Source organism: Triturus cristatus, chromosome 1_2, assembly GCF_964204655.1.
Source record: "Triturus cristatus chromosome 1_2, aTriCri1.1, whole genome shotgun sequence".
NCBI classification, from domain to species: Eukaryota; Metazoa; Chordata; class Amphibia; order Caudata; family Salamandridae; genus Triturus; species Triturus cristatus.
This window is the reverse complement of record NC_140580.1, coordinates 140,600,058-140,615,809: the sequence shown is the minus strand read 5'-3', so window position 1 is coordinate 140,615,809 and position 15,752 is coordinate 140,600,058. Positions and strand designations below refer to the sequence as shown.

The following is a 15,752-nucleotide window of genomic DNA, read 5'->3' as shown; positions in this document are numbered from 1 at the left end:
TCCATAAGTCTCCCACTCTACTAATACCAATCGTGTCCCAACGGTCAAACCCCTTCGTTGTCCAGAGGCTTCCCAGTCGGTCGGAGGCAAACAGAGGAGTAGCACATGTTAATCGCTCACTCCAGCCCATGGCTACATTGGCCGCCTTCCAGATCCGTACCGCAATCTTAGTAGGGCCCGTAAGGGTCCGTCCAGCCGATCTGGAGTAAAGTGCCCTGTTATAGTTTCCGCCGGGAAGCAGGAATTTATCCATCTCATACGCCGGATTCAAGCCAGGCGCATACGTGGCATGGTTAATGGCCGATAGCTGTGAGGCCCACTAATACCTGCGAATGTCGGGAAGCGCGATGCCCCCGTCGTACCAGGGGAGAGTAAGCTTTGCCAGAGCGATACGCGCCCGTCCGTCCCACACCAGTCTCCTCTGCAGGCTCTCCACCTCCCGAAAGTAGGACACAGGAATGACATCGAAGGAGTTCTGAAGTGCATAGAGGAATCTGGGAAGGGACAGCATTTTAAACAGTGCTGCCCGACCCAGCGGGGACAAGGGCAGCTTACACCACCGAGCCGTGTCCTCCCTCAAACGCCGAAGTGGAAGCAGGAGATTCTGCTCATAGCGAGCCACCGGGTCCAACGAGACGTATATCCCCAGGTATTTGAAGCCGGACAGAGATAATTGGATCGGAAGCCGAGGCGGCAAGAGAGGAGGGTCACCGGAGATAGGATAGACACAGGATTTAGACCAGTTGATCGTTAGACCCGAATTTCTCCCAAAGGAAGTCAGAACATCAAAGAGAACATTAAGCGACCGCCGCGGCGAGGTGAGATACAGGAGAATATCGTCCGCATACAACGAGACCCGATCCTCGAAGCCCGGGGCCCACCGGATCCCTCTGATCGAGGGCTCCCAGCGGAGCCAAGCAGCGAGCGGCTCCAGGGCAAGAGCAAAGAGCAGAGGGGACAACGGGCACCCCTGCCTCGTACCCCTACCGAGAGCGAAGGGCCGAGAGACCCGCCCATTAACCACCACCTGAGCCATGGGTCCCGTGTAAAGAAGCTTCACCCAGCCAAGAAATCCTTCCCCAAAGCCGAATTTGGTCAAGACAGCCCAGAGGAATGGCCACTCGATGGTGTCAAAGGCCATCGTGGCGTCTAAAGAAACCAGCACGGCTGGTTCGGAGAGGTACTCCGCCCTGGCGAGGGCGCCGTGAAGACGCCGCAAGTTAAGAGCGGTGTTACGATGAGGGATGAAGCCGCATTGATCAGGATGAATCAGATCGCAGATGACGCTCAACAAACGATTGGCAAGGACTTTAGCCAGGATTTTAGGCTCTGCGTTTAGCAGTGAAATAGGCCTGTAGGAGGCACAGCGGTCTCGTGGCTTACCGTCCTTGGGGATCACGACTATCGTAGCCAGACGCTGGTCGTCAGGAAGGGAACCTGCCTCAAGGGACTCTTGAAACATACGACGGAGGAAGGGCGCGAGTTTATCCGGGCGCAACTTATATAATTCAATAGGCAGACCGTTGGGACCCATCGCCTTGCCCGAACGAAGGGACCGAATCGCAGTTGCTATTTCATCTACAGACAAGGGGGCGTCCAGCTGCTCACGGTCGTCGACGGACAGGCAAGGCAAAGCAATATCCCTCAGCAGAAGGCGAGAGTCTTCTTCATCCCTATCAGTCACCGGGGAGTACACGGCCCGGAGGTGGTCAGCGAAACATTCCACAATCTCACCAGGCTCAGTCACACACACTCCATCCGAGACACGCAGCTCCGGGACCACACGATTAACTCTCTCCTTCTTATCCAGCCACGCAATCAACTTTCCCGCCTTGTCCCCGGCATCATACAATCGACCCTGCTGCTCCCTATACATCGTTTTGGCAGCGTCAGTGACAAGAGACCTGTATTCAAACTGTTTCAGGCTGAGGGCATGTAGCCCGTCCGGAGTGACACCCGTCTCCAAGGCCGACTCCAGCCCCGAGATGTCAGTCTCCAGCTTCACCACTGCCTCACTCTTGAGCTTCTTAGCCACCACTATCTGGGAGAGGGCGTGTCCGCGGATTACGGTTTTAAAGGCTTCCCACAGGGACATTGCGGACGACACCGACCCCTCGTTTTCAAGGAAGTATTGGTCCATAGCCTTAACCAGGCTGTCGCGAGTCGTAGGGTCTCGCAGGTACCACGGGTTAATGGGAGCGATCCGCCCTGCAGACCGCGACTCGGTGTCAAAGAGCAGCCACAGCGGGGAATGGTCGGAGATACCCCGCGCCAGGTGCCTAACCTCTCGAATCCGACCAGTCTGCGCCGCGGGCATAAGGAAATAGTCTAACCTAGAAAGACTCCCATGCGCCCCAGAGTGAAAGGTGTACTGACATTGGGTCGGATGCATTAATCTCCAACTATCTACCAGGCCGAAGGTCTCCAACAGTCCACCAAGCCATGCCTGGGCAGCGGGGAGGGCCCTGGGTGGGTGACGATCCAGGTCACCCGAAACCACCGAATTAAAGTCCCCGCCCATAAGCAAAAGACTATCCGGAAGTTCAAGCAGCATTCGACCCAGGTCCGCGAAGGTGGAGTTCTGGAGGCCCGGGGGGACGTAAACTGAGACCAGGGAAAGGGGCTGCCCCTCCCACCTCCCAGTCAGACACACATAGCGCCCTCTGTCATCCGAGACTACCCTAGTGATATCCAACGGAAGTGAGGATCGCAGGAGAACGCCCACCCCCCTGGAACCAGTTGTGAAACCAGAATGGGCCACGAGGCGGTATCCCCCCCTGTTCATTGCATGACAAACATTACCAACCAGATGCGTCTCCTGGATAAACACCACATCAGGAGTCAGACGACGCAAATACTGCAGTACTACACCCCGTTTGATACGGTCCCCCAACCCATTGACGTTCCATGACATCAGTCTCAACCCGTCCCCCCCCCATCCCCTCCAATAGATCAAAGGCCCCCCAGTCAGTAGCACAGTTCCCGAATCTGGACAAAAATCAATACCTCGCCCTGCAAACAGAAAACACACAGCAAAACAACCCCTCCTTCCCCCCAACCCCCCCCCAAATCCAACTCCCCCCCACCCTGCACCCCTGCGGGCCAAAAAACCCCCCCAACTTGCAGTGTGCCTGTCGCCCTACTAACCCCATTCTACGAAAAGACCCCGGAGGAGATAAGGGACCCGTCCCCGCCCGCCCCCCACACAGGTCCTAGTGAGACAAAATGAACAAAAGAAGTAAAACCCAGCTGAACAGTGCAAAATGGCAAAATCAAGGACCAAAAGTCACTCCAAAGGGGACCCGTCACCTTCGGCGCCTGCAGAGGGCCCGGGACGGCCACCTCTGTCCGGCAGCGAGTCCAGCCAGTCACTCACGGCCACAGGAGAGTCAAAAACGGCAGTCCGATCCTCATGTTCCACTCGGAGTTTTGCAGGGTAGAGCATAGAGTACTTTAGGCCCAGTTCACGGAGACGACGCTTCACCCCCTGGAATCCCATCCGCTGTTTCTGGACAAGTTGGGTAAAGTCCGGATAAAAGTTAATGGATGAGTTCTCATGACGAACCGGGCCGTGGACCCGTGAGGCCTGCAGAATCGCATCTCGGTCTCTATAGTGGAACAGTTTGGCCACGATAGGCCTCGGGGGGGCCCCCGACCGTGGCCGACCGCCCGGAACTCGATGGGCCCGCTCCACGGCAAAGAACTTACTTAGGCCTGCAGGGGTCAACTGTTGGAGGATGAGTTCCTCGACCAGGAGGTCAACCGGGCGGTTGTCGGAGGACTCCGGTACGCCTATGACACGGATGATGTTGCGTCGGGCCCGTCCCTCGAAGTCCTCCAGCCGCCGGGCCATCTGATCGTTGACCGCCTTGATGTCACCCAGCGCGGCCTGCAGGTCCGACACATCCGCACCAAGGGTGGAGGTCCGCGCATCAAGAGCCTGAACCCTCTCGTTAGTTTTGGAGAGATCTGCCCGAATTAAGGTGACATCGATTGCCACCGTGTCGATTTTACGGGCCAGGGCCTCGTATTGCGTGGCGATGGTTTCCCTGATGCCATCAATGGCGCCCATGATGTCCTGCAGGGAAAGCTCCGGAGAGACGGTCGTGCCACCACCGGCGGCGTCCGGGGGGGGGGCGGTCGCTCCAGGGGACCCTCTGCCCTGAGTGTAGCGGTCCATGTTGTTGGCCTGGACCGGTCCCCCGCGGAGGGAGGCCTTAGTCTTACGCCCCTCGGGGCCCCCCTTGCTCCCCATGTGGTCACGGACACCGAAGGGGACCGCCGATCAAGAGTCGTAGGGGCAACGGCACCGCAGACCAGCGCCTCACCAGAGACCACAATATAGCGGTGCGGGGGGACCCAAGGCGATGGGCACACTAGTGGCAGGTGGAGACAAAGCCTCGCGCAGAGGCCAAGGAAACACCCCGCCACATCAAGTGCGTTCGCCGGCCAGCCCCCTGAAGTCCGAAAGTGAAACCGAAAGTGGTAGAGCGGCCACTGGCACCGCACTGCAGCCGCTGTTGTTCAATTACGACACGGCTCCACGGATCACCTTCGCCCCGGGCACCTCCGTCGGGTGGGTCCCAAAAGTTCGAACAACGACAACTCAGGATTCCCAGGTCCGATTCGAGTTCTGAAAAGAGATACGTGCTCAGCCGGTCTTCATCTGCCAGATTCCATAAACCACATCAGGATATTCTCAGGATAAATTCCGAGGAGCAGCAAGGGTCCGGGGAGCCCTGTGCTCACGCGACCATCTTGGATGCGCGCTAGGCTCCTCTCCGACCCAGATATTCTTAATGGCTCTGGAATGAACCAGTAGTGTGTGCTAACCAGGCCTTCTGGGCTTGAGCATCTGTCCTCCGATCAGGCTATCACTTGGCGAAGACCTCCTGTCTCAGCAACAGAGCAGGCTCCTCCTCTTGAATCTGTGCGTTCTGCACCTCCTTGCGAGGAGATTGAGTGCTGACACTTATCTACATTTGATCTACCTCCTGCAGTGGTGGATGTCATCGTTGACACCACGTGCCCTTCATGAAATTCATTTATGCTGGAAGCTGGAAAATATTTTTGTCCTGTTGGAAGACTGACCTGTTGCTAGCTTTTTGGACGTCCTTTTGTTTTGCAGCTTTGGCCTTTGTGGTCTTGCAGTGGTTTCTATTAAAGGTTATTTGTATTCCCTTTCTGCCTTTCTATGTTTACCGTACAAACCATCCTTGTCATGAGATTAAAAAATGGTTTGACACATTCTTCCTCCCAAACAGTTTGATTCCACAACAGGACCTTAATGTTTCTCGTATGTGTGCAATTTGAGCTAATGCATAACTGACCGCTGTGCCTCCTGATTTTAGAGACTTTCTTCCTCATTGCAATGACGTCAGTTCATTGCATGAGTAACTACCGCACTTACAGTGCTTCGACCATGGATGACTTTTTTCTCATACAGTTTGCTGCTGAGGACTAGAGCAATGTTCTAGCTTGTGACTCCCTTCCATGTTGAGCTGTTGATCACTTTGCAGGTGTTCTTTGCTCCCTCTTGATCCTCAATAGAGGAGAAGAGGTTCCATGTACTGGACCCCAAAATGGCTTTAAACTTTTTGATTGATTGTGATAATGACAATTGAGTGGATGATCTAGTGTGTCTGGGGTTCTCTGGAGCGAAGAAAGGGAAGGCTGTACAGAAGAGGTCCTTGTTGAGGTGAATAGTCTTCTGCATTAGGATCTGTTATGTACTGGCAAAGAAACAGCTTCTGGAAGGTCAAGAAGCTCATTCCAGCAGGACTAAGGTTGCTATGACTGTATTGGCATACAGAGTCCTTGCCCTTGACGTCTTCCAGGCTGCAGTTTGGGTGTCAGTGCACAAGTTCATGAAGCCCTATTGCTTTGAAATTCAGGTCCTGCAGGAACAGAATTTTTCTCCCTCTGTTCTGCAAAACGTTTTAGCCCTAGTCCACTTCACAGACCATCCACCTTTGAGAGGTACTGCTTTGGTATCTTTTCTAAGGTGAGGGATCTGCGGTTAGAAGTATCCATCAGAAGATTAAGTTACTTCTCTTCTGTAACGCTCATTTTGGTTGCCATTTTATATAGACACATATTTCTTACTGCCCTACCCACCTCTCTGTTCTGGGGAGTGGCCTCTTTTTAACATCTAAAAAGGTACAATTTAGTATTTAGCACACTGGGTACCAAAAATTGTTCATGTTCTGCATCAGAGGACGCAAAAATTATTAAGGCAATAAACTGACATACTTGCACAGAGTTTCTAATTAAATGTGGCTCTGCTCTATCACTTCAAAAGTAAAACCCAAACCGCCACCTAGTGGTGGATGAGTGCAGTGCTCGAAGAAAAGTTTTCCAGATCCACTCTGGTGCTTGGGGAGTATTCTAAGGTGAGAAATATGCGGTTAGATAGAGTAGCCACCGGAAAAAGCTTTATCGAAGGTAAGTAACGTGTTAGTCTCTATCACGTACGTAATGGACCTTCTTAATAGATGGACTTACACATCTACTTGTGAGCTACTAGCACCTTTCCAAGACTGTGTAAGAAGCTCTTGAGTTTGCAGCCCAGCCTATTAAATATGAGGTTGTTGCTTGGTTGAATTAATTTATGATTCCCAAGAGTAAGTGAGCAGTGGAGACAAAAATGTGTCTGTTTTCAGATCTCATAAACTGATGTTTGGAGATAAAACAGCTGAATTTCCAAATATATTTAAAGCTAACATTTGAGTGATGAATCAACTAATTGTAATCCTTTTGTGCCAGAGGATTGGCGGCTATGACTGTAATGTATTACCCATATCAAGGTATTTCAAATAGACAAAGCCTCCCTTACGTTACCTCTGGCAACCCTACCTGATGCACAGGGAATGTCATTTCTAGTAATGTTGTATATGGTGTCGCTAATGCAATCTTGTTAGATGTGGTCACTAATGCAACATGAATAATAGTAGCTTGGGATGATTTTCATTGAACATAAGTAGGTCTTATAAAAGGTTGAAGACCCCTGGGATAACACAACTGCTGCCCGATCAAATGTCTGTTATAAATCTGATCAAAGGAAATGAGCCATAGCTTCTGTCTATACTGCTTCTTGTATTTATTTGTGTGATTACATGAGTCAGACCTGTAAGAGGAAGTCTCCAGCAAGGAAATTGTATGTGGTGTCAAAACTGATAAACAAACAACAAGAAAATATTCCCTTTTCACTGGAAGTTCTGGATAAAGAATTTATTATTGAACAGAACCAGTAGTTTTCCGGCCCCACCTGTTAATAGGGAGCCGTTAAAAGCGAAGATCTTAAAATAAAAAATTCTTCTTGATAAACATAAATTGATAACACCCATGAATAGAATTAAAAACAAATGAACATAAATATAAAATCTTAATCATTCGAAACCCATGGAAGCCATTGATAACAAAAGAACAGTTATGTATATGAATATATCTGTGAATCATTTTATTCTTCACCACATTTAAAAATAGGTATCTAAAACAAATAGGTATACATCACAATTGCATTCAATACATGGAACAAATTACATAAAGTGCTTGTGCAAGTGGTTTCAACTTTATCACCATCATAAATATTAAAACTCCCCTAATAGATACATTGTTCAACCTTTCAGAGTATAGTTTACAGCAAATAACAATAGTTAAAAACACTTCTCATATTAAAATCTGAGAAAGGAAAAAACTGTTGTACTTGAACAGATTCCTTCCAGTTATCTATACCAAAAGATTGTTGACGCAGCGTTTCAGTCAAAACAAAAACCTTTCTTCAACTTCTTCAGGACAATTATTTAATCATTCAAACACAATTACTATGAAACAAAACAAAGGAAATATAAATATTGATACAATGTCTTTTTTTTAATAAAACATCACTTATAAGGCTAACTATATGTTCACTTGTTTATATAAATAAAACCAACGTTCCCCAAAAACATTTACCGTTACATTTTTTAATTTTTGGAAAAATCCTGTTTAAGCACAACAGTTTTTTCCTTTCTCAGTTTTTTAATATGTGAAGTGTTTTTAACTATTGTTGTTTGTTGTAAACTATATTCTGAAAGGTAGAACAATCATGCATTAGGGGAGTTTTAATATTTATCTTGGTGACAAAATTGAAACCACTTGCACAAGCACTTTATGTACTTTGTTCCCTGGTTTGAATGCAATTGCGATGTATACCCATTTGTTTTTGCTACCTATTTTGAAATGTGGTGAAGAATAAAAGATTCACAGATAAATTCATATACATAACTGTTCTTTTGTGATTAATGGCTTCCCTGGGTTTTTAACGGCTCCCTATTAACGGTGGGGCCAGATCACTACTGGTTCTGTTTAATAATAAATTCTTTATCAATAACTTTAGGTGAAAAGGGAATCTTTTCTTGTTGTTTGTTTATAGACACCCTGTCCCTTTTCTTTGAATTAGGATGACTCCCCTGCATTTTGTGATTGTCAAAACTGATGTCTTCTTTGTATTGCACATTCAATGTGACACCTGCACAATTATCTTTCTGGTAGCAATCTTGTCTGCTAGGAGAGATAGTGAGACACCAGCATTCTTGAATGATAAGACTTACACAAGTTTCAAAGTAACTTGAAGTAAGTTAATTACATACAAGTTGCTTGAGGATTGGATCTCTAGAGGCATTTCATCTTAGATTGAATCTCAGTGTAGTATATGGCAGACCAAAGGTGGGCCACCGTGTTGCTAATAGTGACAATTTGGTTGTTTGAGGGCTGCGTAAAGATCTTCTTAAAAACCACAGGATGTATTTAAGAATTTTCCCCAAAAGGAAAAGCAAACATGGAGGTATAGACAGCCATCTCATTTGCTGCCATAACTGCCTGGATGTATGTACTAAGCTGGATATGTAAGGCGGGCAGACAATCTTGAAAAATTATTTCTTATAAAGGAGATAACCTCTGACATCCCGGTGTATATACCCCTTTGTAGTTAATTCATAGAAGCATGCAACTTTGTAAATTATTAAAATCTTAAGAAATTGAAATTAATATTTATAAAGCTAACTTTCCAATACTAATTTATTTTAGAGATTCATTTACAACTCACTACTTATCCGAAGAGATACCTTTGTGTATGTGCATAGTTGGTGGATGAAAGTAGAGTTACCAGGGCTGTGAGCTGGGGAGAAAGAAGTATTAATAAATGTATGATAAGTTTATTTTCTGGGGATTCCCATTCAGAGTATTTTAACAAGCATGCACATCTACAAAATATACCAATGCTTGAAACCTACATTTACCAATAAAAATGACATTGGCTTTGTCATAGTCTTATCATGTTATCATTTAACTTTTGTTCATTGTCTGAAGCATTGCCTGTTTGAATTTAAGATCTAGACATTCATTTTTTGCATTGCAATTACCAACAAGTCCTAGCTTTCTAGCACATTAATGCAAATACCTAATCTTTGTACTATTGCTAGATGCTACCCAAGACACTATTCAGAGAGAACTATTTCTAAAAAGTGTTTTGTCTTACTAGCATTTTTTTCCTTCGCAATGTTATTACATTTATTGTCAGTATGTGTTTTCTTCCTGCAGAAGACAACCAGTGGTATCGAGCGTCAGTCATTCGTTCTGTTACTGAAGACAGAGCATTGGTCGGTTATGTAGACTATGGTAACTTTGAGGTCCTTCCAGTTTCTCGACTTCGCCCCATGCTTCCAGTATTTCAGGAGTTGGTTTGGCAAGCTATTAAGTGCTCATTAGCCGGTAAGATGCACCTTCTGCTCCTTTTCAAAGTAGTGTGTGTCTTTAACTTTTAGGACGGTTAGTCATGCTGAATTTTGTTGCCAGAATTTCCTATTTGGAATTTAATTTATGTGGTTAGGTCCTAGCCACTTTGCATGATTTCATGATGCCGTGAGGGAGATTCTGTGCACAAACTGTACATTATTGCTAGTAAAATGTGCTAATGTTGTGAATTCTCCCAGTTGTAACCAGTGTCTATTTTCTGTATTTTAAAAATAAAACCTTAAGAAAATATCTGAATATTGCAGGTGAAAGAGATGGCTGGCTTCCCAACCCTGTTAAATGATCTGACCTTATATAACTCCCCGCCTCTTTGTTGTCTTGTTTTCAGCTTGTGCTTTACTTTATACTCCTCAATGGTTTTGCATGAATAGCACTCCTTTTCCCGGTTTCCCTCACCCCGCATGTTATTACAACACGGTCGTTACAACAACCGTGTTGTAACAATGCAATATCATTGCTCCGCAAGTCGTTACCAAGACTTGCGGAGGGGGGCGCTGGATGTTGGAATAGTATGATTTACTATTCCAACTCCAGTCTGTGCTTACAGTAGGGAAGGTGTTGTATGTAAAATCCAACACCTTCTCCCCCCATCTCTCCCCCTCCGCAAGTTGTGGTTTCGACTTGCGGGTTAATGGTATTGCGTTGTTACAACGCAGTCGTTGTAACAACATGTGGGGTCACGGATGCGGGGTGAGTGATGTTTACCATTTTGCATGTATAAAAAGATGTCTAAAGCTTCTTTTGAAAATTTGTGATGCTACATGTCCACTACCTCACCGCCCCTCCCCCCAACTGTTCTCAGGGGCACAGCAGCAAACATTTGGCAGACTTCGGGAGGTTCATATCTTCAACAGTCTGTAGTTTGTGCTCAGTCACTTGAACATGGATTAAAAAGATGCTGCGATTGTTTATATTTGAATGAGGCAAGAACCTTATTTTTTGGGTTGGAGGGATAGTGAGCTTGGAAAGTACTTGAATTTCCTTCTTGATTAGTAGCGGACTTAAGCCAAGACATCTGCCTTCCTATATTTTGTTGAAACATCACATGCACCCTGCTCATCTTGGATATATTGCTGATGTTGCTACAGTTTTAGCCCATAGTGCTTGACCAGATTATGCATGCACACATTGTTACTCTAGAATTCAGTGGCTCCACCTAAGGCTGAAAAAGTTGAAGTACTTGAGCACCCTGTATGCCACTGCAAAATGGTTGATGGCAGTTTACTTCTAATCTCCCAGACCCTCTTTGGAGTCTCTGCTCTAAAAATTCCCACTTCAGTACACTCACATGGCTGCCCCCCCTATGTTTTGCTCACTACTCTACTTTGAAATGGCCTGTACAACTCTAAAGTCAAAGTGAAAACTATGAAACTGGCTTAGGAGTAAGTAAGATTTCTGATATACTTCTAAACAAGGATTCCTCACATCTTGTGAACATTCCCCAGGCATAAGACTGGATCTTGAAGCTTTGAGTAGTATTCTTGCATGCCAGTAGGTGGCTTTATGGGGGTCTGTGTCAACGGTGTTCTGTCCTGTAAATGACGTGCAGAGCTGCTTATAAGCACCACCTATGTGTGCTGACATCAGTCCCTTTCCTTCTGTGCCTTCGGATGGTGATCCGGACTCCTCCTTAGTCTTTGACCAGATTTTTTATTTTTTAATTATCCAAGTGCACAAGGAAAATATCACCCCCTAAAACATCAGGTTCTAAACTGTGTGCTAAACAGATGTCTGTGATGGGCCATCCAAAAGTCTGTTTGTGGTGCTTAGGGTCATATCACAAACCCAGAGCCTGTGTTATGTTATGTTAAAGACCATTTTTAAAGCGCACATCCACCAGACGATCTCTTGGTGTTAGGTGTATTACTAAGGGAGGTTGAAGTTGACCGGTTGCCTGTCTAAAGAGCAGGGTTTTCAGGGGTATCCTAAATGTAGCCAGATCCAAAGGCAGGCTATTCCATACACGAGGGGCGATCCTCCGAGCCTTTGTTTTTTCCAGGGTGGAGTTGTCAAGAGGTGCAAGTTGCTAGATCTTAATGCTCTGGTTGGACAGTGTTTTGTGATCCTAGACTTTACGAAAGCAGGGTAATTCAAGTGGAGGGACGTCAAAACCATGCAGCATGCTTTATACATTGATGTCTGTACAACTGTCAACCAATGAAAGTCCATCATTGCCTGGGAGATATGGCAATGTTTGGGCAAGGTGTATATCAGCCGAGCAGCCTGATTCTGAATTAGCTGGAGCCTGCGCTGGAGAATTTTAGGAAGGCCCAAGTGGATTGAGTTAGCGTAATCTAATCTAGACATAATTAGAGCTCTGATTACTTGGATCAGAGCCTCCTTAGTAAGGAAGCAAGCAGAAGTCACAGTTCCTACCTGCTGCTTAAAAGAGAGTCCCGCGTCTATTATGACACCCAAGCTTTTTACAGCTTTTTTAAGTGTGGGGGGAAGAGTCCATCTTGCTTGGCCAGAACGATGGGCACCAATAGTTCACCTTACTTTTTGTGAGAATTATCTCAGTTTTGTCCGGGTTCAATTTAAGATGATTGCTGTTCATCCAATCTCTGATGAACGGCAGAGTATCCTGAAACAAGTGGCGAGATGAGGGGCTGTCCTTAATCATAAATAACAATTGCATGTCATCTGCATAATTAAAGATGTCGAATTCTTTATTTTGAGGGCATTAATCAGGGGGCAAATCTAGATGTTAAAGAGATGGGGAGACAGCGAAGAGCCTTGAGGGACCCCACAATTCAGTTGCACCTCTGTAGAAGAGTAAAGAGGAAACCTGACTAATTGAGATCTGTCCCTCAAAAAGGAGAGAAGCCAGTTCAATGCTGAGTCTCGAAAGCCTGTTGCCCTAATCCGACCGGCCAGAACTATATGGTAGACCGTATCGAAGGCCGTAGACAGGTCCAATAACACCAAGACTTGGGTGTTGCCATTATCTACCTCTTTACGCATGACATCAACAACAGACATGATCACTGCTTCCGTAGAGTGTGCTGGTCGAAATACCTCTAGTTCAGGATACAAGAAGCCTGACTCTTCAATGAATAGACATAGATGACGGGCTATATGGGCCTCCAGTAATTTAGCAAAATAGGGTAAAAGCGAGATAGGCCGGAAGTTTTTCATATCCGTGGGAATAAAGGACCTAGGAACCACCCCTAAATTGACAGATTGGTTAAGAAATGACAATATACGGTCAGACAGCCAAGTACATACTGCTTTCAAGACCTTCCAGTGGCAGATATCAATTGGTGAACCAGATTTTACCTTTTTCAATAGAAGTATTCGGTCCTCTTGCCTTAAGTTGGGGAAGCAGGTAAGCGTTTGACTATTCACCATGTCCGCGGATGAACTTTTAGGTGGTGGACAGAGGGGAATACTGTTGGTAATGGCCTCAATCTTATTTACAAAAAAGACATTCAGAGAATAGCACAAATCTTGAGCCAGTAAAATCGTCAGTGACTCGGTCCGGTTTAGAAAGATCAGAGACAATCTTGAAAATCTCTATAGATTTATTAGAGGCATTCATGATTCTGCCTGTGAAAAAGCGTACTTTTGTTTGCCGCAAAAGATTTTTAGGATTCCTAAGTTGTTGATTGTACTCTTTTTTTTCAGGCCTGGTGCATATCTCGACCGCATTTCCTTTCTGCTTACCGGAAGTTCAGTTTGGCAATTTTCAGGTCATCTAAGAACCATTTATTGGCCTCATGGCGCCTAGGTGCTCTAATTCTACGGAGGTGTGCAGGATCATTACTGGCCACTGTCAGCCAGCTCGTAATGTCCTGCGCATAGGCATCTATATCTTCCTTCGGGATGAGAGGGGAGTTAAATAAGTCCTTGCAAAAGGCTGTGAGATTAGCCCGAGCCTAATTCCTAGAACAGATAGTGGGGCCAATAGGGGACCTATTCCATTTAAGCAGTAATACTACAAAGGACATAACGTGATGATTGGACCATCCACATGGGGCGATACTCAAATTCCGCACAGGGAATTTGTGGTCCATATCTGGTCGGGTCGATATAACCGCACACAAGTAAAAGACTAGGACGATTACTCCCAATGGATAACAAGATTCTCCACCCATGGGAGCTCAGGGGGGGGTCACTTTTACAAAGTGGTGCTCTTTCTTGATGATAGCCGCCACCCCTCCTCCCTTCTTCCCTGTGTTCCTGTTGATTTGAATGATATAGTTGTTGGGGAGGGCCGCAAGTATGTCTGGAGAGGACTCCTCCGTGAGCCAGGTCTCTGTTAATAACAAGATTTCAGGGGATTAGGGCTCCAGGAGATAGAAGACCTCATCCTGGCGCTTCACTAGGAAGCGGGATGTTCAGATACACCATCCGGAGGTCAATAAGGTTAGGCTGTGAGATTCTGGGGGTAGCATTCGGTGATGACAATATCTGTTGAGGGTTAATATACCACCTAGCCTCCAGGGCCCCATGTTGTGGAGATACCAGGATCCCTAATTCCTCTACGACCTTTGTGATTGAGCCTCCCATGAATGTGGCCCAGCAATTCAGTCGTGGAGTAAGTGATGGCCAGGGCTTAATAACTGGCCCCTGGACTCGCCCGGACGTGGACGGGCGCAGATGGGATCGCCATACAGCTCCTTAAGTAGGCGTGGTGAAAACCTCCTTCACTGTCTACGACCAACCGAGCACCTGATTGGTTCTTCCCCAGCCAATCACCACTCAACTACCCCGTATGCGAGTGGCACCCGAGGTAAGAGCACTCAGATTTAAATCTAGAATATATTCCAGTTAATACAAATATTTAAAAAGCTCAGTTTTTCTAAGTATATCTAAGTGAGGTTAAAAGTAACAGCGTTATCCTGTGGAGACTCCATCTGTATGAACCCAAAGACTATATGGGGCCATGATGCCAACTCTACATAGCCAAACTAAAGAAGATTCCACACTGTGACCGGTTGAAGTCGAAACAAAGGTCCTGTTCCTGAAGTTGTTCCAGTAGCAGGTCATGACCAAAGTGTTTGGTTAAGTCAGAGAAAGAGTACAAGAAGTTGAAGTGGGAATTCCTGCCACTTTCGTTAGCCAGGGAGGGCATCAGTGTGCTTCCCAGTCTCGCTCCCGAGCTTCATTGGAGTAGATTTAGAGTTTTATTCCAGCACAAGGGAAAAATCTTTTGAAAAGTTCAAACTTGAACAACCTGCAGCCTATACTTTGGGTTTACCTACTCAGATGAGGAGGATAGTCCCTACCACCACGTCTTCTCAGGTTAGGAGGTGTGTAGGGGTCTCTCGGTATACACAAGAGAACTACCCATTAAATAAGTACCCAATCTACCAACGTTGGCGGCGCCATGTCGTACGGTTTCCTTTTTCTCAGTTGGAACTGTTTGTTGGACAACATAAATAATGGGATGGTGTCAGACTGATTCTATGCACCCCCTCAGCATATGTTGGCCTAAAGACCTGCTAGCTCATTGTGCCACCATAAGTACTCCCAAGCCTGACAAGTTCAAAGATAGAATGGGCAATCTCAGAAAATGACAACCCTGAATCTTCCTGGAATTGTTGTAACAGAGCTAGAACCTTTTCACTCAGTTACTCATGCTCACTCATAAAGGTACACAAGAAATACAGACAGGGGCATTTTCATTAATTATTGAACCATTGTGATTCTTTTATAAAATATATGCTCTGCAATGATTAATAGACAGAAGTAGCTAACTGATTAGCAGTATAAGAACGGTGAGCAGAATGAACGATTCCATCATTGTGCTAAGACAGTGTATATATGCTTGTGTAGTGAGAAGAATCACCTTCTCGCAGACAAGGGCACTCAGTAAACCATGAAACTGATAAAGTTTCTTCAACAATTTATTTACTTCATAGATTGAGTTTCGACAATTGAGTCTCTCGTTGAAATATCATTTCCAAATGTAATCATGCATAACAAAGAATTGTTCTTCTTGAGCACATTAGACA

At 46.0% G+C, this 15,752-nt stretch overlaps 1 protein-coding gene across 2 annotated transcripts in view; it reads left to right on the top strand.

Annotated features, from left to right (window-relative positions):
- Positions 1 to 15,752, top strand: part of TDRD1 (tudor domain containing 1) — a 1,654,170-nt gene that overhangs the window by 877,148 nt on the left and 761,270 nt on the right. For both annotated transcript variants that reach the window (XM_085603291.1, XM_085603292.1), the window contains one exon: positions 9,580 to 9,750. In XM_085603291.1, the coding sequence (XP_085459417.1) occupies positions 9,580 to 9,750 (171 nt within the window). The remainder of the gene's footprint in view (positions 1 to 9,579; positions 9,751 to 15,752) is intronic.